The sequence below is a fragment of the Agrilus planipennis genome, unplaced genomic scaffold, assembly GCF_000699045.2.
Source record: "Agrilus planipennis isolate EAB-ADULT unplaced genomic scaffold, Apla_2.0 scaffold193, whole genome shotgun sequence".
NCBI lineage: Eukaryota > Metazoa > Arthropoda > Insecta > Coleoptera > Buprestidae > Agrilus > Agrilus planipennis.
The window spans coordinates 572,774-597,418 of NW_020442456.1; the positions used below are offsets into that span (position 1 = coordinate 572,774).

Consider the following 24,645-nt stretch of genomic DNA (forward strand, 5'->3'; position numbering starts at 1 on the left):
TACATTTAATAAGCTGTATAAAATATAAAAAATGTAAAGTTTTTTAAAAAACCTATAAAATAATATAAAAGTGACATTCATTTTATGCAGTTATTTGTATTTTTGCAGTACCTGTGTACTTACTAAAATTAAATTAAAAATGCAAAACAATTTTATTTGAATGATGACTAAAAGATACCAAATAATTTTTTCTGTTGTACCATTTAATGGATATATTAATTTGAACAAACTCTTAGAGCACTCTTAAATTACAACAAAAATGTGCAATTGTTAATAATGAAATTGTTAATATAATTAACTGATCATTAGCGTAGTAGCAATTTAAAAAAGCAAAAAACAATATGCACTTGTTTTTGTTTTATATCTACCGTAAATCAATATACAAAAAATTATTTTATACCAATTTTCATTCTAATAAAATAGTTTAATTTTATATTACATCTTAGTATCTATTTTCTATTGTTATCAAGGCCAGAGAAGACGTTAGTATAAAAGTCCAATCACAATGGAGTGAATTAGAAAGTCATCAAAGTAGCAGGAAATGGCGTTGTAGTAGGGACAAGCCTTTTTGACTTACTATTAGGTCAGTTGTACACATGGCGTACTGAAGTCAGTTGTTTTAAGAAGTTACACTGTAAAACTCGCATGACGGCCATCAATTTTTTTTGCTCAGAAGGGATAGTAAAACATCCCCGTTTGTACAACAAACCTTTTTGCCAGAAAAGCATAACGTACGTGTTTTAAAAATTTTTCGAAGCGAGAATTATCGCTCGGCTCTACATATTGACTGAATTTGGGTCCGGATTATTAATTCAAAACTGGACTTCTACATTAGTCTTTTTTCTCTGTCAAGACTATGTATGTATAACTCAGAATTTGGGCACATTCTGGTAATGAAAAATGAGTGAATAATCGATGGTACGATTTAAGTGTTAGAGGGAAGTTTTAGTTGATTCTTTTTTGTGTTACATTTTAAAGAAGTGAGAATAAAAAAAATGTATTCATGAGGGTATGTCGCAACGGTATTATAAACTAAATGGATTCATTACATTTATCTTTTAATTTTTGAATTATGCATATCATATAAAAAATATTTTACGAAAGGTGTATCTATAGCTAAATTAAATGGGATGTTGTAAAACTTCCCCATTTAGTTTAGTATTATAATTCTAATTATATCGCAGTTCGTTTATTTATACGATAAAGTTTCTGCGTAATGCACGGCAACGGATTCCCTACTTTGCCTTTAAAAGTTTATTTATTCCAGTTTTTAATTGCTTATTAATTACGTAAAAAACAATAATAAGACTTCCCTAAAATATTTTTGGAATAACTTTGCTTTTCTGACAATGGAGTACCACGAAATTATTTATCCACAAAATTTTAATTACGTAGGCTAGTTTTATGATTAATTCAATGACTGTTGTGCGTTTTTTCTTAACCAAATACTTACGATTAGTTGTTAAACAATTATTAATCTCCTTAAAAATATACATCCTTATAACTGGGTGTACATAATACTGAATGTGACTTATTCAAAATAACATAAATATTGGACGTAATTTTTTGGAACACAGTTCAACAAAATATTCAGTTTTATCGACTACTTATTCTTTTATAGGCTGCAATTCAGCATCAGGTAAATCCATTGAAGTTTTTCCATTTTTATCATTTGAAGTCAGTTCTTGTAGTTGCATTTCTTTTGATGATTCCTCGCTTTGACATTTGCATAAATATACCGTATCAAGAACCATCTGCAAATTTGAGAAAAAAATAAGAATGTCAACTCAAAAAATACTGGATCTATTTTGAAAATTGTTTTGCTATTAAAATGTTAAACAAGTCTAAACGAACGCTATATGTTAAATTCAAATAGATAGATACCTATGTCAAAAAAGTAATAAAAAATATTGAATACACTAGGAATAATCCTTACAAAGAAAAACTAAAGATGGACTTTTTATTTTCTTTTATTGTATAATGTAAAACGATTTATATTAGAAAACTTCGATATAAAAATGCGTAAAATTTGTATAGTTTGGAAAATATCCCTGCATTTTAGTGTTTGATAGAATTTTTTTTGCTTGATGCTAATACTGATATATCATTGCAAATTTAAGCATACTAATCTTTTGCCCCTGTTTATCTACCTCTAAAATTGTCCTGTCTTTAATGATGCTTATTAAAAAAGAGTAGTGACAGTGTGCATCCTTGCCTGACTTCCTTCCAAATATTTCTCTGTTGCCGATCAAGTTCTAGAACTGCCTGTTCCTCTTTATACAAACTTTAAATCACTCTTTTATCTCTATATCTCTTTCGTAGATTTGTAGGTAGGTATATTTAATAATCCTATATACACGTTCTTTTCTTTTTCTATCGTTTTCTCTAATGTTAACCGTAAAGTTAAAATGACCTTCCGCGTTCCTTTGTCGTACGGACGACTGCGTGTCTTGAATATTTGCCCTTTCACGAAAAAGAAAAAAAAACAAGATCATCGAAATAGGTGGACTCTCCACTGATATATCCGTGCAACAAAATTTATGGTACGAAAATCGCTTCCGCTATAAATATATAGGATTTTATTAAAGAACCAGCATTTTTCTTCTAAAGTAAAACTCTGCATTTTAGTAAACTTACAATAAACAATCAAAATTTATTAGCAATTCAGTCATTTTATATTTTTAATCGTTAAGTTAACTTTCCCCTACATCTGACCCCTTATTACAGAATATTGATTCGTCTTGTTTCCACGTTTTTTGATTTTTATATTCGTCAATTTCTTCCCACTGTTTCAAAAGCACCATACAACTGTCGTACAGAGCACTTGTATTAGGAAGAATAATTTTTAATAAATTAAAGCAAGGTAATCCTACGAACTTTAAAAATTTTACTTGTTCTACCGATACTTTATGACTTTGATATCTATCATATAACGCCAAAGGAATAAATCCCATTTCTCGTTCCAAATCGCCTTGATGATAGTATTCTGATAAAAGGAGATCTACCAATCGTTTACAAACGTGGAACGACTTGCAATACATGGATAAATCACCTGCAGTCATTAGCATTGACCGTAAATAACTTCGGTGCACGTCGTTTTCTGCTTGATACAATTCATGCTCGCAAATAACCTCCAGTTTTAATTTTACATTGAAAAAAACAAAAACATCAGTCGATATAATATTTTCTTTTACTTGCTTTGTAAATAATTCATATGAATCGGAATCCATACCATAAAAAATATTAAAGTTTTTCAACATTCGAAGAGCTATTTGACTATGATGACTTTCCGACGGTGATGTAGTGTACAGTTTGGACCAGAGATGGTCAGTTAGAACTAAAAAGTTGTTAGTTAAAGCGAGACTATCAACATCATGGCTTAAGGCTGCTATAATTAATGCTTTACGCTCAATTGGTTTAAAGTCAAGCATGTTCCTCCGTAGCACATTGTACACGCAATGGCATACATTAAAAGCATGTTCAAAATTATGATACGGATTTTTTCTATAATTTTTTCGTAATGATAAAATAAAATCCATCATTTGTTCAGAATTAACATCAAAATCACCACAAACGCGTTCTATCATGTATAATGCATATCTAGGTATATTATCGAAGTCGTCCAGTTCTATATACCACGAGAATTCTCTAAAATTATTCGGCAATATAACTCCTTCCATTTTTTCTAAGTAATGTTTTCTATCGTGTTCACATGCTTTAATATGGTAGTTTATTAAATCAGATACGTCTTCCTTTTCGTAATCTGCTTTAATTCCAGATAATACAACTTCTGAATGTTTCATTGCCATTGCAGTATATGTTCCTAGCAGTTCCGCCAGTTTTTCATCAGCTTTTGTAAAATGGTCCCAACCAACTTTGTTTAGCAGCATAAAAATAGCTATTACTTCTCCGTAAGAAATTATCGGTAGACATAGCATAGCTCGATTGATAGATCCAACTTTTTGTTCAGAAAATTTCTTAAAAATAGGATCGTTAGGGTCTGTTATATTATATATCTTTCGAGATTGTATAATGTTATTCACTAAGCCTGCCTCTTCAAAGTATTTCAAAGAAAGGACCTTTTTTGTTAACTTATGATCTGGCGTTTCCTCGTACAAATAAGAACAAGTTTCGGTTCCAAATTTTACAAATTTGTACAATATCCCTTTTTCAGCTCCTAATGTGTGTTTTACAAAACTGAGAATTTCTTGTATGACATTCATTTCTGGCAAGGCACTCTCAGAAAACCACATAATGAGTTTTAGGAAAAATTGATGTAGCTCCATTTTTTTTTGCAAAAGCAATCTCATTTGATTTTGTTGAACAGCAGCTCCAATCCATCCGGTCGTTACTAATACTGTATTAATGTCCTGAGCATCAAATACTGGTTGTTCAATATCTCTAAAAAGTTCAAGAACAGAAAAACATTCTTCGTCTGGAGTAACAATTGGTACACAAAGGACAGACTTCATAGTTTCATCTCTACTTTGGGAACTGTTATCAAATCTCATGTCAGTTAAGATGTCATCAACAATTGTAACCCTCTTCGTAAATGCAACATAAGCAGCTGCTATTGAACCAGGTCCAATTTTCCATTTTTGTTTTAAACGTTCGTTTTGGTATGACTTATGACTTAAATAAATCTCATCGTCTTCTATTAAATAGAGTAAAACTCCTTTTGCTCTGACAGCGTTTTTTAAAACATTTGCTGTATCATGTAATAATGAAGATAAATCTAAATTTTCAGATAAAAATCCTGACATGTGATGGATAAGAACGCTAGGTCTTTTGTACGGAAAAACATACTTGGGAGCATCTACATCTTCTTCTTCTTCTATTGCTTTAGCTTTTCTTTTCTTACGAAAAATTTTTACAAACGGAGCAATTACTCGTTTCGTTGCTTTATCAGATGTTGAAAAATCGATCTTTGTAGCTTGTTTTTTCTTCTCCATTTTTTCAGTATCCATAATTTCTGAAGATTCCGCTTCCATTATTTTCGTTTAAATTTAAGAAGAATTTAAAAGAAAAGTATGAACGGTGTATGCTTTTAACTTCTGTTGAAAGTTGTCAAAAAAAATGAGTACACAGCACTCTAGACACTGTGTTTATATTACTAATAACGCATGTGACCAATATTCAATCTAATAAGGAAAAAAAAAGTACTGCGTATATGGGTATCGAAACCGGGATACCCGTGTGGAAAGGAGAGCACTGGTAAAACTTCCGAATCACAGTTTTTACGAAAACTCAACTTTCTTTTCTTAGAAATGACTCAAAATGGTCCAATTGTGAAAAATTTAATAACTAATTTAAATTAAATTGTACCTGCTTTACAAACTCAATAATTTAATAAAAAAATAAAACACAATGATTAATCTAAACACAAACTATCACCGCAATTTTATTCTAAGTGGAGGAACGAAAAATACTATATCGCAAAAATGGCCTGTTGCCACGTTCAGTATAAAAAAAAATAAGAAAAAGTTGTTCGTAATTTCACATTATGTTGAAAATGTTCATGTTAGTAAAAAAAGGAGTAAATACATCGAAAATTGAATGTGTGCTGGGACACATAGTAGAAGTGAAACTTCAACGGACAATTGGAAAAACGAATCACAACAAAATTCTTACTTTAAGTTTTGCGGGCAGATTGTTAATGTACTTGTCCAATTTGAAAACCTGCCCGTAAAACTTCAAGTAAAAATTTTGTCCGGTTTTCAAATTGAATAAGTACATTAAAAAAGCCCGTAAAAATGTTGTTATGGTTCGTTTTTCCACTTGTCAGTTGAAGTTTCACTTCTACTATGTGTCCCAGCACACATTTCGTTTTCACAGTTTTACTGCAAATAATGATTTGCTTTTTACATAGACCGCAAATAGAGGTAATGATGCCCAGCCACGTGGAGAGCAGAGGTAAGAAAACAGTTGAGCACAGCACACGCCGCCGGGACTCTAGCGGACTCCCCGCTCTCCGCGCGGTTGCGCATTATATCCATCTAATACAGTCGTTGCCCTCTCTCCGCCACAATCGTTCCATATTAAAATCTCTATCAATAACCTAATAATACGTATGCTAAGTTTGTTACTTACCTCATATAGAGAAAGAATACAGTGGGCAACAAAGAAAGCAAATACGCAAACAAGCAATGTAGGAGCTGCGTAAAACGTCAAATCAGGATTTTTTCTGAATAAATATAAACCAACAACCCCTGTCAATGCTGTTACAAGACATTTTCCTAAAAAGAGGATGAAATCGCCAAGAGTATTAATGGTGGCTACTTGTAGAGCGTGTTGTGTGAGTACCTCAAACGCCTGTAACAGAAAGATGTAAGATTTAGTGAAATGGATGCTTATTACATATTACAAACAATAACTAAATTTATTAAATATGACCATAATACACATGATATATATCTCATTGACAAACTGATTATACATGAATAAATTGTGTAGATAATGTGATTAATTAATTACTTCTCTAGGTACTATTCACACTATGTAGATGGAGTCGATTAAATACAGTCATATTTTTCTTGCCGTAATCTTAGTAAATAAAGAAACTTCTAATGTCATTTGAGAAAAAAATGATTAGGCTTAAAAAATGTTTTTGTAAGAATACTTCGGCATGCTCCCTCTGAAATGTACATATTTACAATCGTCTCATTTAACAGCATTTTCTTTTTAAGGCTCGGTTACTACACCTATTGCCCAGCTGATTAATAGGTAAGTTTTAACCAATTTACACTACTAAAGACATTCCCCAATGCTGCCGTTGCATGAAATTCTTTCACACAACCAATTATTGTCACGCTACCTGGGTCTACTCCTTCTGTGGCCGCAACCATATCAGTGCCGAATGCGAGGCAAAAGATAAAAAAGTACTACCCCTTTCTGCGCTAACTTCAAAGGAAATCGCCGCGCCATATACCGCGGCTGCCCCAAGGTTCCAAAGAGAACCGTATCCACCCAAATATCTCTAAATCCCCCCAACACTCCGATTGTTAAAAAAAACGTGCATTCAGTACCCCGTCCAACAGTGATCCCGGAAGGACGGCCCCCAAACATCCTATACCAGGGCAGTGACAGCAGCTCCTCCCCCTCTTTCAAAAACGCAATGCGTCTCCAAACACCTCCGCAACTCCTACTCTAGAACACAGAATCCAGGCCATTGTTCAAACGATGGTAGTCATTGTAGTCAGTCTAGTCACCGTCCTACAAACTCCTACCAATATACAATACAGCCCACCCAAATAATCTTCGTATAATGCTCAAAGTATTAGAGGTAAATTGACTGAACTCGAATACTTCCTCGAGGATAAGTCAATCGGTGTTGCCTGCATCACCGGAATTCATTCGTCACAGAATATCAAAATTTTCGTCCTAAACTTCTCATCTTACAGAAAGGACCGTGAGAACGCTGGCGCCAATGGCGTATTAGGAAGTTTTTAAAGCACACGCTTACCTCTTTGGCCACAAATTCCTTAGAAGCAATCGGCAGTCTCACTAACATTCAGCCTTCTTAGGATCATCTTTCTATACTCCCTCTTTTCGGATAGAAACCTCTCTGACTCCCCCTCCTCCTTTCCCCAGGCGTTTTAACTATCGTCGCAGGTGATTTCAACGTTAAACACGTCTCTTGGGGATGTCGACAAACCAAAAAAGGCCCTTCCTTCTTGCCAAAGTTCTCGATTTCAACCTCACAGTTGAACCCTCCTTTTTCGCCGATCCTATTGTCCCTGATGCACTTAGTCCAATCAACAACCCCCCTTCATTTAAGTGCACTCCAATTCGCACAATAGCGGAACTCGATGAAGCTGTGAATCTTCTTTCAAACGAGATTACCAGCGCAATCGAGCTCCCACTACCTTCCACCCCACGTCCGCCCCTGATAAAACCTTCCTCGCAGACATTCTTGCCTTTTTTAAGACGAAAAGCAAAACCCGCAGTTTGTGGCAAAGACACCGCGATCCCGCACTCGTGCCGAACTTAACGCTATCCAACGAGAACTTACAACTCGCCTACTTCAAGGCTTCAAGCTGTCGCCCCTTCTATTCAACCTCTTCTGTGCAGATTTGTCGTCCCACCATTACTTACTGCCATTTACGCCGATGACGTTGCCCTTTTAAATTCCACCAAAACAATTATACAATTTAACAAATTTCTGCTCTTGCTCTTCAACTGGTATGGAAAAAGGAAACTTGCTATTAACGAGACCAAGTCGAAAGCAATCTTCTCCCTTAAGACCCGAAAGCCTTCCACCATCAACGTTAACAACCATAGGTCCCATTTGGGGTTGCACCTATCCCCTTCGCCTACAAATTCTTCAAGGCGCTTATTTCGGATACTTCGTTCCGCACTCAACTACCCATGGTTCATCAGAAACTGGTCTACCTTCTCTCCCCGAGGTTTCAATCAGATTAGCGGCAAATCTCAGGGCCTCAGGGTCACCCAAACCCGTCTATCTCAACTCTTTGAGGAGGGACACCGATTTTCGTCCATACCATTCCTCCCTCAAAATACTCCTCCTCCCCACTCATCCCTCTTCCCTTTACCAACCTTTCTAACGAACTTTCCTTGGGATGTACAATCTTCTGGTTGATCTTCCTATTCGAGAAGGGGTTTTAGTCGCTAGATGCTTCGGCGAATCCGACACTACCCTCGGGGGTGTCTTTTGAAGATTTTCCCTCCTCGAGGAAAAACAAAAGAAACAACACAAAGAAAAAACTTCCGACGTTTCTAAGAGATACGCCGTCTACGTATAATAATTTTTATAAATACCGTTTTTGCAGCAGGACAAAAACTGGAGCCATCGATGGCGATCACTGTGTAAGCATTATGATTTAGGTAACGTATGAACTTTTCCAAACAGTAAAAGCAACAAATGCAACAATTCAACAAACATTTAGCACATTCGCTTCCCTCATCTTTGTATTTCTGCAATCTAAAAATTTTAACGTAAATATTCATACAAAGCAATAATATTCATAGTACTTACTTTGCACGTAAAACAGTTAATATTAGACGTGGAATTTTAACTATGGTAATCAAAAGTGAGCCTAATGCAACGGATCCTAAATGATACTTAATAAGCTTACCAATGGCGTAACTGATGTGAGAATCGTCTTTATACTTATTTCTTAAAGATAAAATAACAATATTAAGATTAAAAATTTGCAAACATATACAATATTTAATTTAATGAAATAATAGCTACTTAGGTAAATGCTACAAACTAATACATTGTTTAAAGGACTTGGTTAATGCAAGTTCTCGAAAACAAAAGCGAAAATGACACATTCGCATTTACTTTATAATTTACGGAAACATTGCACCGTACACATTCAGCGTAGACAACTTTATGGTATACTTAATTAAAATGTGTATGAATTTCTTTTTATTTTTCTGACGCCGCTACTGCGCTACGCAAACAAGTGGCTAAAGAACGTAAAAGTTGCTTTCTTCTTATTTTACAAATAAGCAAGACATGTAACGAAAACTCGAAATTTTGAATTTTTGCTTATAACTCAAAAGAGAAGCTTATAGCTCGAAATGACGTCATGCGCGTCCAAGAGTGATTTTGGTCGGTGAAGCAGAACGGCTTCAATATAACAAAAAGTCGATTGAAGTTAAAAAGGAAGGTATTACCTAACAAGAACAGTCAAAATGAAACGAAAAAACTTTAGGTAATCATAATCTACCAAGTCGCATTATACATATACAGTGCCTTCAAATGATCGAGAGCCACGTGACCTCTATGTGTACGCAATCAACAATACATAAAATAACTCAAACTTAACCCGAAGTGAATAAGTCTAAAAAGAATTATCATAATAAAGCAGCATATGAGCAATATCAACTTTATGAGCGATAAGATAGGACAGCTTCGCACACAATACAAGCAGAAACAGGAATAAAGAATGGCAGATGAAGATCTAGATCAAATGTCTATTAGCAAATAGTTAGGGACATGGGATGTTCTATTTTTCGACACAAAGTATGAAATTACTTAATTAAACAGATAAATACACTGACTTATGAATATTAAATCACATATTATCATATTGAACAAACCTGTAAAACCAATGAGCAACAGCACCTGCAATGACCATCTGCTGACAAGCCATAATAAATTCAGAAGTCCAAATTAGACCTATGAGATAAATCCACCACATATACTTTACCCATAATGGATCAACAAATTCGACCACAGTAAACTCTGTAATAATTACGGATATTATGTAAACACTACATTTAATTACTCACAGAAACATTTGTAAAAAACCTGTACAGCTGAATAAACTACCATAAACTTCACAACTTATACATTTATACAGGATATTCTCAAGTCACTGCATAAGTTTGCACTTTGCACTAGTTGAAAGTTGAACTTAATATCGAAAAATACTGATACTTCAATTGATTTTACTTATTATTAAATTACTTTCTGCTCAAGTAGGTTTACTGATACACGCATAATTTCCTTGCTATTGTAGCGAGCACGAGTGTGTTTGTGTGCGATCGGGCACACGTGTGCGTGAACGGCTTATCGATTCGCCGACTATCCGCGGGCGCCTTTCTTCATGTGCGTCGTATTTGTAAATGTGTGTCGTACCTGCGTTCTGGGAAAGCAGTTAAACAGATCAAAGAAAAAATAAACTATCCCGATGTTTCCAGAAGGGTCCCGAAAGTAAACAAAAGAGTATTTAAAGAAAGAGACGATCGCCGAGAGAAGTAGAAATAAATTGACCGTTGCAGAAGTGAATCCAGAAATAAATAGCGCAGTGAACAGTGATATATCAACAGTAGTTTAAATAAATAGAATAATTCATAAGTTTAGTAATAATTTAATAGTGTTTTTAAGTTCTTCAATATGAAGATTGGGAAAACTTTAGAGGTTGTTGTAGAACAAACAAAATAGCTCAAACTCCAACGCTAATAAGACCAAGTTTATTACTATGCCATACGAGCCAAGATTTACTCGAGGACTCGATGGTATTTTTCGAAAACTTAGTTTACGGATTGCTTACAGTTCAAATGGCAACTCCATTCAAACTCTCCTTGGTAACCCTAAGGAATAAAAATAGTAAAAAATATATTGGACAAACTAGACGCTCAATCCAAACTAGATTTAACGAGCATTTAGCTCATGCACGGTTTGACAGAGGGGAAAAATCTAGTGTTGCCCAATATATTCTTACTGAAGACCATAATATTAATATCAATATATCGACAATATTACATTAGTTAAGGAAATTAGAAATAATTACTTGGTTTACGGATTGCATACAGTTCAAATGGCAACTCCATTCAAACTCTCCTTGATAATCCTAAGGATAAAATTGCTTTTGTAGAAAAGTCGGGGATATATGGAATTAATTGTAATGACTCTAGTAAAAAACATATTGGTCAGACTAGACACTCAATCAAAACTAGATTTNTACTTTTTATTAAGGTCCATTGAACACCAACCTTGTTGTCATTGAGCTATGTTCACCGAACCTTAACAACTATTAGTATAAATTAGGATTAGTTCCCTTTTAGATTTAGTTCACTTCAGTCCCTGAAGAAGGCAACCTTGTTATCGAAAAGTGCTTCGGACAACTACAGTGTCGTGTTTTGGCGTTGGGGTTTGAGCTATTTTGTTTGTTCTATAAGTTCTTCAATAATTAGTGTAAATAAATAGTTTTTGTCGTTAGCAGTATTAGAAGTTAATTTTGTTAAACCCACGAACATTACACTATTACTTACTCTTTAATTGTACTGATTCATTACTGAACGTTTTAACAAATCCTACATTAGTAGAAGATAATTCTGTTGGAGCCAAGTTTGATTTAGAGGCTAAAAGAGGACTGTCGATTGCTGTAGTCCCTGGATAGTATGCCGTTGCTAAACATAACTGAAATGTAACGTTATTACAATAATACCTATTACGTTTCTCTATGATACAAGAGCAAAATTTCAATGAAGGATTAAATAAAAAATGCTTAAAAATAAAATTTAACGAAAGTGAACCAAGTTTCAGTGGTAACTAAATCGATAAATTACACAGGTCTGCGATAAAAAAGTTTTTTGTATAACTTTTTCTTAAGCATGCAAATGTTGGTCTATATTTTGCAAATATAAACTTTGTTTTAACGTATCACGTCACATTTTTTTTGTATGTAGATTAATATAATAAATCATTAAAACCATTAACAGTGTAAGCTGGGGTATGCTACAATATTAAAAGAACAAAAATATTATTCAACTTACAACAACGGTAACCCAAAAACAAAAAAAGACCAACATAACTCCAAAAGTAGCTAGTGGCTGGAGAAATAGGCCAGGAACTTGCATTATGCATTTTGTGGTGTCTTTAAACAATTCAGCTAAAAATCCAGCTTGACCATATAAGATAAATATAAGTATCAAAATTATTATCTGAAAAAAAAAATAACCTCTTTAACTGTAAGATATGTAAGCATATTTTTAAAGTGATTAAATGGAAGAGTATCATCAATAATTATATAAATAATTAGCTTAATATGCTTCGTTAAGAATTTATTAACTTTCACATGTTCTTATGAAAAGTATCTTATACAAGATGTCCTGAAACCATCGCATAAATATTTTTGAAAAATAAATGATTAACTAATTATTGAACACAACTTCATTTCAATCAGACGAATGCGGAATTTTGTTTTAGTTTTGTTAAAAACTTTTACGATTACATCTTACAAACCTGCAGAGAGGAATTACAAATCAAAACAAACAGAAACGCATATGCAATTTGCCGAAATGGCAATTTTCGGATTATCTACTAACAGGTTAGCTTCTGAAGTCTGTTAAAATGACTCTTTTTTGATATATCCACCACGTGGCGCGTGACGCTGTGACGCGTGACGTTACATTATTCGCTTTTATACCATAGTAAATTTCCTTCCTACCATCGATAAAGAAGTTTTACCTCAAAAATAACAGACTGTAACGAAGGGGTCTGCTTGAAATTACAAAAAGTAAGTATACAAATACACCTTACAGTACAGTTTACTATTGATAAAATAAATCCACCACATATACTTTACCCATAATGGATCAACAAATTCGACCACAGTAAACTCTGTAATAATTACGGATATTATGTAAACACTACATTTAATTACTCACAGAAACATTTGTAAAAAACCTGTACAGCTAAATCACTACCATAAACTTCANAAGAGGACTGTCGATTGCTGTAGTCCCTGGATAGTATGCCGTTGCTAAACATAACTGAAATGTAACGTTATTACAATAATACCTATTACGTTTCTCTATGATACAAGAGCAAAATTTCAATGAAGGATTAAATAAAAAATGCTTAAAAATAAAATTTAACGAAAGTGAACCAAGTTTCAGTGGTAACTAAATCGATAAATTACACAGGTCTGCGATAAAAAAGTTTTTTGTATAACTTTTTCTTAAGCATGCAAATGTTGGTCTATATTTTGCAAATATAAACTTTGTTTTAACGTATCACGTCACATTTTTTTGTATGTAGATTAATATAATAAATCATTAAAACCATTAACAGTGTAAGCTGGGGTATGCTACAATATTAAAAGAACAAAAATATTATTCAACTTACAACAACGGTAACCCAAAAACAAAAAAAGACCAACATAACTCCAAAAGTAGCTAGTGGCTGGAGAAATAGGCCAGGAACTTGCATTATGCATTTTGTGGTGTCTTTAAACAATTCAGCTAAAAATCCAGCTTGACCATATAAGATAAATATAAGTATCAAAATTATTATCTGAAAAAAAAAATAACCTCTTTAACTGTAAGATATGTAAGCATATTTTTAAAGTGATTAAATGGAAGAGTATCATCAATAATTATATAAATAATTAGCTTAATATGCTTCGTTAAGAATTTATTAACTTTCACATGTTCTTATGAAAAGTATCTTATACAAGATGTCCTGAAACCATCGCATAAATATTTTTGAAAAATAAATGATTAACTAATTATTGAACACAACTTCATTTCAATCAGACGAATGCGGAATTTTGTTTTAGTTTTGTTAAAAACTTTTACGATTACATCTTACAAACCTGCAGAGAGGAATTACAAATCAAAACAAACAGAAACGCATATGCAATTTGCCGAAATGGCAATTTTCGGATTATCTACTAACAGGTTAGCTTCTGAAGTCTGTTAAAATGACTCTTTTTTGATATATCCACCACGTGGCGCGTGACGCTGTGACGCGTGACGTTACATTATTCGCTTTTATACCATAGTAAATTTCCTGCCTACCATCGATAAAGAAGTTTTACTTCAAAAATAACAGACTGTAACGAAGGGATCTGCTTGAAATTACAAAAAGTAAGTATACAAATACACCTTACAGTACAGTTTACTATTGATAAAATCAAAGCATGGCCTCTTTTAAGAAGCATTTAAGATGCATTATTTATATAATTATTTTACGATTATGATGAAGATTCATATCCATTATTAACTTTATCATATTTTCAGGAAGTGTAAACCATAGACACGTATAGGTAGCAAATGTAGGATTTCGTCCACTTTTAATTCAAAGTTCATCAGGTCTTCTACAGAAAAGATACATACCTACGACATTATTTAATATTTTATATTACTTAAATAATAACCCATAAGTTTCATTATTTTTGCGACTAAACGTAATACTACTGAATTAAAGCAACGCCGATATTTACCTTTAAGTCATATTTTGTAAGGTAGGTAAATATTTTTTAGTTCCGCTGTATGTTTACAGCATAACCCACAAGCGATGTCAAAAATAAAGGACAAGACAACGATAACACTTGTCTTTTCCTACTGTAACCTTCTGCTCCAAAGCAATTAAACAAAGGCATTCGTTGATTGAAACATTTAATATTAAAAAAGAAATTAATAAAAGATTAATAAACATAAATTAAGAAGAAAAAAAACATAGCATCGGCTAAGGATAGAGGACGACCCCGCCTACATGTTAGCCAACCATTGGTGCCACTGGGCCATTGCCGTCTGTACAAATTTGAGGCGTCTTGTGTTTTACCGAACGCGACGTTTGCAGAGAAGGGAGATCAGTATAGAAATGCAAAACTTTTTTTAATATATATCAACTCACTATTGAAACAGTTATCTAATTATCTAATACTTTATTTTTTGCCGATTACAGGGCTGTACAGTGTGATGTTTCCTCCTGAGCAGAGCTCAAGAATAGAATAACCAAATAATTTGAAATTGTATATTACCTAGCTATTTACTAACCCTTTAGCTTCTAACATATCTAAGACAACTTTTATCATCTTTGGTAAATACATAAATTTTATTCGTGATACATTTGAAATGTAATTAATAGATCGGATCAACTCAAACATTTGGAATTGATCTTAGATTCTAAGTTTAAATGGGATAAACATATACCGTATATTGTAAAGAAAACCAAATATTTAGTATATTTGTTGTACTGACTTATAATGAATCAGTCTAACTTATTTAAAATACATTACGCTATTCTCTATGGAATTGCTACGAATGGTATCATAGCTTGGGAGTAGGGGGTGTCTATCAAAATGTTCTAGGAGCCCTGAAGTCTGTCCAGAGAAGAATACTAATGACAAACTTAATAAGAAGATAGAGACTATGGAAATTGTTAACCAACCTTTGTCTACTGCACAGTCATGAATCGGAAGCCTTACTGTTTTCATTTTTTAAATTAAGAGATGCTAATTTAGCAAAACTAAAATTACATCTATCTCTCTACTAATTTATAAAGCCTAACAGGGGCAATAGTAGGTATTACTTTGTGACCGTTAAATTATTTAATATTTTATCAGATCACACAAGCAATTTAAAAAATGTAAACTATAAACGTTAAATATAAGAATAAAGGCTTTCACGGCCGAAATCCATAGTGGAATAAAGATTCGGGCTATATGGCCGTGGTCTAAGTGAACTGTTCTGTCCAGACTTTTCGTCGGCTACTGCGGCTGACATCCTTAGTGTTGTTGTTGGTTTGCAACGTTGACGTCGATTGTCTGTCGAGGTTTCGAGATCTAGTCTCTGTTCCGTTTTTCACGGAGGCCTTCCTCTGAGGATGTCAGCCGCAGTAGCTGACGAAACGTCTGGACAGAATAGTTCACTTAGACCACGGCCCTATAGCCCGAATCTTTATTCCACTATGGATTTCGGCCGTGAAAGCCTTTATTCTTATATTTAACGTTTATAGTTTACATTTTTTAAATTGCTTGTGTGATCTGATAAAATATTAAATAATTTAACAGCCACAAAGTAATACCTACTATTCCCCCTGTTGGACTATAAATTAGTAGAGAGATAGATGTAATTGAGACACCCCAAGGTGTTAAAGTTAAAAACTAAATTAACCTTAAATCTAGACTAAATTATATTGTTTCGATTCCTCTCTAAAAATTTTAACTGAAACCAACAAAAATGGAAGGATAAAATCAACGCTCCTGATTAAATTTAAACAATTGAAGTCTAATTTATGGTTATTTTAAAAAATGTGGAAAACTACGTTAGAGTTTTCTATTCTGTTAAACCTAAGGTGAACTAAGTGCTCTTTAAGCCTAACTTTAATTGCGCTATGACTGACCTATATACTTCTTGTCGCATTTTTTACGTTTAGTACTGAAAATTCCTGCTTTCTCGTGGGGAATCTATTCTATCTTTTGGATTACCTAAATGCGTTTGTAAACTGTTTGAAGGGATATAGACTGTTGTTAAACCAAATTTATTCAGAACAGTGGATAAACCGCGTGTGATTTTTGGCTGAAAGAAATTTTACAGTACTTTTTGATGAGTGTCTTTGAGGGATAGGATGGAAGGGGATGAAACATGAAGGCCTCATTAGAGACATGCCAGAAGAAGAAATAGGAATTGAGGGGCAGAAGAAATAGTTTTCAGGAAATGCGAAAATTGCTTAGGATAGCCAACAGTAGAGATGATGGTGTTTTAAATGATTCGGGTAATAATATAAAGAAAATTGATAAATTGTAAGACTGCGTTTATAACAACATGTGGTTATAATTAAAGATTGGGTTATTTGTTTGTCAAATAATACTGTACGTATATATATTTTCTGTAGAGTACCTGGATAAAAACGAATAAATTGATAAACACTCAAGCATAGAATTTTTGATTCACACTTCCTGAAATTATCATATTATTATCATTTTAGTTCAGCCTAACTGTGGATTCTGTTTTAATGAAAGAGTTCAAATCTAAGGAAAATAAATTAAGTTGTAATTACCGTAATAATTGTAGCAATTATTGAAAACCAGCAAAAGGCAGTTTCATTTCTTGCAATTTGCATAAGAATATAATTGCCATCAGCAGAATCAAGTCCTCTTTTAATATCAAAATATGTATACCATAAAAAAGCTGTACCTGCTACACATGCTACAGTTACCAATACCATAATTATATAAGTTACTAAATGTGCGAGTAAATGTAGCAGGGAGATCGTCATCAGTGAAAATACTGAAATAAACAAACACAACAATATTAATTTGTACATGCTTCTAATAGATTGAAAACTAAAATAGTATCAATGTTAGAGATTCTGGAACTTTACGCAGCATCTGTATTTATTAAAGTGAATCTTTTATTACATCGCCTCAAATTTTTTCGTCCATCAACAGCATGTCGCATTACAGCCAGCCGCGGAGTAGGGGTAAAAGTGAAAGGCGCTCGGTAGAGTGAGTAGCCAATGCCAATATGGCGGCGCCGTAGCTCGCATGAGCTAACCGTGTAGCACAGGGGTAGGCAACGCGGCGCCCGCGGGCGCCATGGCGCCCCCGATCGATTTTTAATGCTCCCTCGCTGGACTAATGTAAATGTATGATAGCCAGAGCGATTTACTTACTCTTGTCAAACGGCGATATACAACAAGTAGTCAGTTGAGTTTAGGATTGTGCATAGCAGTTTGCTAACCTTGAGCGTGTCTAATAACACGCACGTATTTTTTGTTAGTGTGTGATCGTATTTCGAATAGACCACGCGTAGACCGTGCATTTAAAACTACTAAGTAAAATATGCGCCCTCGGTGATCTTCAAATTTAGTATTGCGCCCCTAAGGACAAACAGGTTGCCGACCCCTGGTGTAGCATTTATATTCTCACTCATTCGTGCAAGTGCATGACAATTACATTATAGACTGTGAAACTCAAAGCGAAGATGAAATTATTGATAGAATAACTGAAGTTCAAAATAATTCAATGATTTAAATAAATATTATTCTCAGTTTTTAATATGCGTCTATCATCTGAATGATTGTATTTATTATGTATTCCGTACTCTCATACGCAGATTGAAATTAAAATTTATAGTTGGATATCTTGTCTATTATTGATTTCACATTATCATTCCCATTTTCCAATCATTAAGATAAGTTTAAGAACGCGATTTTAATTTTAATACCCTAAATCGACTAATTTTCTGAAAATTTACAGTTAAAAAGTTATAAAAAGTTTCACTTGCAAAGTGGTTTCATAAACAGACTGTACTGAAATAGTGTACTTATCTATATATATAAAAGAAATTAGTGTTAGTTACACTATTTCTAACTCAAGATCGGATGAACCGATTTGGCTGAAAATTGGTGGGGAGGTAGCTTACAACCGGAAGACGGACATAGGATACTTTTTATCCCATTCCCGTGGGGGGGGAGGTGTGGTTAAGAGGAGTTGCAATGTTTAAATGGAACATATATTATTTGTCGTCAGATTTACTTAAAACTTGGTCTTAAAGGTCTCTCATTTAATTTATGAAAGACCTATCTCGACATCTTTAAAAATTCAACTTCCAAAGGTGTTGTAATTTTTGTTTTAGTTGACTATCACTAACATTAATGAGTCATCTTTTGGTTTATCTAAATATAGTTTATAATTCCTTTTTTTAATATTATGACTTAAAAAAACAATTACACTATTGTTTTCAATATTTGATGTTATTTGCACTTATAAAATTAATCATTTAACCCGCTTTTCTTTTGTTTCAAAAGTATAAAAAGTAAAATAAATCGATTTTTATATAAAAAAAATCGGTTTTTCTTGTTTTTCAATATGGCGTACCTTTCTGATCGATTTAAGAATTTGAGGGGTTATTCTATATTAAAAAGGGCATAAAAAAAAGTTTATTTCAAAATTGTTCTAGAACATTATCATAAAGAAAAAAAATAATTTCGGTAAAAAATGCCTGTTTTTAATGGTTATTATAAAGATTATGAGCTGTTATTTTTTCCGAGTATAGCCCTTATATACCTTCATAACGTGTATAAATTTCAATTAAATCGATTGAGCCGTTTTCGAGAAAAAAATTATTTTCTGATTTTTCGTTTTTTTGAATTTACTCAAAAACCAAAATAGATAGAGGTCTAAAATTTTCAAAATTAACGTATCTCATTAGTATCAATGTCCCCTAAAAAAATTATCCAGATATTCCTCTGGGGCCGATTCACTATGCTTATCGTCCTATAGCCTTTGTATTTAATTTTGACGAAATCCTTTCGGTTTTTATACTACGATTACAAACTAATATTTGTCTTAAAATTAAAAGAGATGCTGAGTAATCAATTTGGTCGTTTGTAACAGACTAGGGTTTGCTTTCACTATTTTCAAGCTTTCAGGGCGGAAGTCAATTTTTTTCCATTAAAATGTAGGTACCTACTACTTACTATGCAGAAGTTTAAAATTATTAATATCTAAATTTACATAGTATTAACATCATCATTATCATTATCATAAGTTCGTCAATCCTAAGACTGGTTGGACACGAATCTCAACTCTCCTATCCTGAGCTAATCTTAGCATTTCCTTAAAACTAGAACACCCCGCATCCTTTACTATTTATGAGCAGTAATTTAATCTACGTCTACCTCTCTCACAGTATTAACAAATGGAGAAAGTTAGACCATTCTGAAAGCATAGAAATAACAAAATTATAATGGAAAACCCACACTGTTACAAACGATAAAATTAATTACTGACCTTCCCTCCTAAAATTTAGTATTTAATGAGCTCTTTTGATACTGGTGTAAAGACCTAAACAATTATGTCAAGACTAAATATAGGTTTGTAAAACATGCCAAGTGTTTTTCCTTTTATTCTATTTTATTAAACATATTTTAACAAGTGACAGCCGTATTATATCCAATAAATAGTGTACTTGCCTATCTATAAAGGTTTTTTTTTTAACAGCAATCAACGGGCAAAATACCCAGTTACAATTTTTAATATTACATTACGTGTATATCAAAATTAATTAATTTATTAATATTCCTGGTGTAAAATTGTTAAAACTACGCTTAAGCCGAAATGATGGTGAGTAAAATATAATTCTCTGTTTGATTCAGGTTTGAGCAACTCTCTCAGTTGACGTAGATTATAAGTGATCTGGCGTTTATTAAATATGTCAAAGATTACAGAGGAGTTTATTTTATTCATAAGTACCTTTTTAAAGAAAATTATGATTATAATTTAATTGAACAAATGTAACATAATTCGCGAGTAGTCATGTTTCCAGTATTGTATGGTTGCAGCATTTTTGTCATAAGAAGAAAGATGTTTGAGAAATCTATGTTGAATAGACTCAAGGCTACGAATATCTACCTCAAAGTAAGGAGTCCGGATTTGAGAGCAATAAATTAAGATTGATCTACACAGTGTTAAGTAGAGATAAATGAGGGTATATGGGTCTGAAAATTGTCCTATAAATCTATATATGAAACCAAATGTTTTATGTGCTTTAGATATAACCATATTCAAGTGGATTTTAAAGGTATAGTTGCTTTTAAAGATAATTCCTAGGTCTTTCATAAAGGCTAACTCCTCTAAGACTGTACCATGCAGCTTGTAATTATGTACTAATTTCGATTTTTACTACATTTTTACATTAATCTTGACTATTATTTCTCTTTGGCAAAGGTAAGACTTTAACAGTATATAAGACCAGGATTGAAGCTCTTGTTATAAAGTTTAGACAATAGAAAGGCATGGTCAACTAAATCGAACGCCTTTTGGAAATCAAGATAAATAAAGTCAACTTGACACATTATTTAGAGTGTTAGCTGTATAGTCACTGTATAGTAGTAAATTCGATTAAGTAGACCGACCTTTGAAAAAACCATGTTGTGCCGGTGTTATTTCGTTAATGAAGCACTCACAAATCCTCATGTTTATTCCAGAGGCACGAATAATTGGGAAATCAGTAGCCTGAACACTGCTAAAAGTTTCGTTTGAACTTGAGTATAGGTTTTTATTAATTTGATTTACAGTAATAAAATTTCTATTTGATCCTTTAGTATCAGTAGTTGTAGTGTTTATCGCTTTATAATTGTTTTGTAGAAGTTGAACAGTAGTAATAAATGGGTTGCCACCCTTGAACCGTATAACTTTTTTTATGAACATATCCCGGTTTTCATTATTTTGCTGATTTAATTAGGTTTTTCAGAGCTTTTAATCGTTACGATTATTAATTATATATATTTTAAGAATCATAAAAAAACTGTCTCATAAAATATAAATAACAAAATTATTACTTAATAAATATTGTCAGCAATAATGAGACAATTAAAAGGCTAAGGTTTGCCACCTTCGGTGATAATCTCAAGAAGCATAGCAAGGGCATAACGTCCTTTGTTAACTCTCAGTACACCCTGTGGGTACAAATCTCAGCAGCTATTACAATGTCAAATAAACGACTCAATTAGTGGACTTGCCAAAAGAGTTTGTCCTGGTTGGTCACCCACTTAAATAATGGGAAACACTTTTATTTTTTCAGAATAATTTCTTTTGCCAAAAAGTACTCTTTTAATTGTAAAATTGTGGTTGTTTACCTAAATAAAATACTTAAGATTACATAAAAATATTGAAAATCTTACGTAATGCTAGAAATGTAAGGCCCAATATATGCTTCCATGTGCTGTATAAGTCTCGTAAAATTTGCTCAAGGAAATCCCAATGATTTAAAAGTTCATATATGTTTGAAAGCAAACCTTCAGCTAAGTCTTTAATTGACTTTGGTACACATCGATTCAATATCGGTTTACTACAATAATTAGTGTTAAAGATTTAATTTTATTACATTGCAATTATAGAAACCTTTTATAAACTGGTAAAACTGGACATGGCCCAAAAGGACTGCTTAGCATATTTTTATCCTTAATGCTGTTGTTGCTAAAGTGTTTAAAATCAAAACCATATTTACAAAGGTTATTGCCTGATTTCCAATAGTATGTCTGAAAATCTTCTATTTTACTGATTTTTGTTTCCGGGCATTTATTAACGCATATTTTGAGAGAATGCCGTAACTCCTTTAAGTCAAAAAATAAAAGATAGGGTTTGTCTGCAGTATCAATTCCAGACATTTCCAAATTCCCAATACGTTTATTGTTTTTAGTGCCACAAGTGTTACCAAAAGAATCATATCCATTTACAATACGAAGTGGGCTACCATAAACAAAAGAGAATGTCGCTATTACAATCTGTAATTTATATAATCATAAATTCCTATATTGAAGCTGAAAATAACATTTAGTACCATAACAAACCAAAACAAAATATAAACACATAGCCAGAAGACATCAGTGCATTTTCTTCCGTTTGTATCATCAGCATTTTCTGGACTTACATTTGATGGTTCAGAGCTGCAACAACCCATTTTAATTGTATTATGGAAGTTGGAAGAATATAAATACAGTATCTACTATTAAATGTATTGTTATTTACTATTCCACCCGATTATACCCATATGAGTAATGCTATGTTCAGACCACCACAGTCAAGCGTTCAAAAAATCAACAACATAATCAACCATAGATAATCAACAATAAGAACACCATAGAATAAAGAACAGCCTATAACAGACGTGCTATGTATGTACTTATACCACAACTGACCGATGAATATAAGAACGTTCAAGCAAGCTTAACTTCAAAATTTCACATAAAACTTACGATTAGTTCACAGTACTTATTATTGAAATTATTGTAAATGGTAGAAGAAAGTCAATTAAATCAGTATTTTTTTGTTTATATTTTAGAGAACCATTTTAATATAAATGGATTGATCATATTGTAGATACGGGATAATACTGTAATGTTCGCGGGTTTAACAAAATTAACGGCGATCGTCTCTTCCTTTAAATAGTTTTTTGTTTACTTTCTGGAACCTTCTCGAAACATCCGGATAGTTTATTTTTTCTTTGAACTCTTTAACTGCTTTCCCAGAACGAAAGTACGAAACACACATTTATAAATACGGCGCACATAAAGAAAGGCGCCCGCGGCTAGTCGGCGAATCGATAAGCCATTCACGCACACGTGTGCCCGATTGCACACCAACACACTCGTGCTCGTTACACTCCTTAAGGACGTTTCGTCCCGAAACATTATCACTTTCCGTTTCGCAGGATCATGCCGAAATCTGCAGTTCTCGCCTTCACGACATCTGCTCCGGGAATAGAAGTAACAGTCCACGGTCTTCTCATGATTGGTCCGATTCGGGTTATTACTGCAAACCAAAATGTCCATTCCAGTACGGCGGAATAGGACTTCGACCATGTTGCGTACGATCCGACGTCCACTCGACAACCAAACTTCGGAATCGCCAGCTTCTGTAGGTTATTCTCTAGAAGATGTCCGCGGAGTTTCATTACTGCGTCCCAAAGGTCTCTATAAGTTGGTTTATCAGAGCATCTTCCTTCAGTTACTAGATAATAGATATTGCGTCGTCCGTCAGGCAAGCACAACAGTCTTCTTTCCTTCTGTATTTGGTCTTCAAGATGTTTCAAACCGCCAAAGCTGCGTTTGAACTCGGACGCGATACCACGGCTCATTCTGAAATCTTTTGAAACGCAATTGGCCAGAGAATATTCCTTGGATATAGAAAAGAGGTCTCGTCGGATTTCTTGCGTCACTCCAAATCTCCTGTTAACATGGGGACCTTCTTTCATGATCTCTTCGAATGTGGGCTCGGAAGGAATAGTTCTTAATAATCTGGCCCGCGCCTCCTCTTCATTTGACGACGAGGATTATACAACCAAACAAGATCTACAGTTTGGTAACCACCTGCTGTAGCCTTGATATTGTACTTTCCTTTAATCCTGTCACTAGCAATCTGCGTATGCAGACCAACCGACTCGTGGATATCGTTTAGGTTTTTTCGGAGGTTGGTAACATAATCTTCTCCAGCCAAGTCATCTCCTGGCTTACAGCCGAATTTGAGGTCACAAGGTAGTCGTAACTCCCTTCCAAAAAGAACACTGGCAGGTGTTTGGCCAGTCGTTTCGTAGACAGATGAACGGTATGCAGTTAAAAATAAAGGCAAATAGCGGTCCCAGTCCCTTTGGTGATCAAATACTACCTTGGAGAGATATTTAATCACGGTCCGCTTCATTCGCTCAACCATGCCGTCCGATTGTGGATGGAGTGGAGTAATTCGAGTTTTCTTTATTCCTAGGAGTTCGCATATTCCACGGAATATAGCCGATTGGAAATTCATCTCTTGGTCTGGCTGCAACTCCAAGGGCACCCCAAAACGACTGATCAACTCTTTCACCAGCTCCTCAACTATGGTTTCCGACTCCTGGTTCGGGAGGGCATAGGCTTCAAGCCACTTGGTAAAATAGTCC

The 24,645-nt window shown here is 33.6% G+C and overlaps 2 protein-coding genes and 1 long non-coding RNA gene across 3 annotated transcripts; 1 reads left to right on the forward strand and 2 right to left on the reverse strand.

Moving 5' to 3' along the window:
* Positions 1-118: 118 nt before the first annotated feature.
* On the reverse strand, positions 119-22,820 carry LOC108736786 (CTL-like protein 1). The gene is made up of 11 exons (XM_018469361.1): positions 22,555-22,820; positions 22,116-22,498; positions 21,896-22,062; positions 17,267-17,496; positions 13,607-13,774; positions 11,749-11,896; positions 10,072-10,216; positions 8,996-9,136; positions 8,779-8,941; positions 6,091-6,312; positions 119-1,754 (listed from the first exon to the last, which is right to left on the reverse strand). The coding sequence occupies exons 1-11, from the start codon at positions 22,672-22,674 to the stop codon at positions 1,608-1,610; spliced, it is 2,034 nt and encodes a 677-aa protein (XP_018324863.1). The 5' UTR covers positions 22,675-22,820; the 3' UTR covers positions 119-1,607.
* Positions 2,168-5,685, reverse strand: LOC108736785 (cAMP and cAMP-inhibited cGMP 3',5'-cyclic phosphodiesterase 10A-like). Its single transcript, XM_018469360.2, has one exon. It carries the CDS (start codon positions 4,989-4,991, stop codon positions 2,694-2,696), a length of 2,298 nt encoding a protein of 765 aa, XP_018324862.1. The 5' UTR covers positions 4,992-5,685; the 3' UTR covers positions 2,168-2,693.
* On the forward strand, positions 20,231-22,499 carry LOC108736787. Its single transcript, XR_001937774.2, has 2 exons — positions 20,231-20,630; positions 22,414-22,499. It is a non-coding gene; the product is annotated as an uncharacterized LOC108736787 (long non-coding RNA).
* Positions 22,821-24,645: the final 1,825 nt, after the last annotated feature.

Coding starts and splice junctions, on each gene's coding strand:
- LOC108736785 (XM_018469360.2), bottom strand. CDS start 4,991: ATGGAAGCGGAATCTTCAGAAATTATGGATACTGAAAAAATGGAGAAG.
- LOC108736786 (XM_018469361.1), bottom strand. CDS start 22,674: ATGGGTTGTTGCAGCTCTGAACCATCAAATGTAAGTCCAGAAAATGCT. Junction 10,217..11,748: donor TGAATCAGTACAATTAAAGA/GTAAGTAATAGT, acceptor TAATTATTACAG/AGTTTACTGTGGTCGAATTT. Junction 1,755..6,090: donor GTATTCTTTCTCTATATGAG/GTAAGTAACAAA, acceptor TCAAATTTGCAG/ATGGTTCTTGATACGGTATA.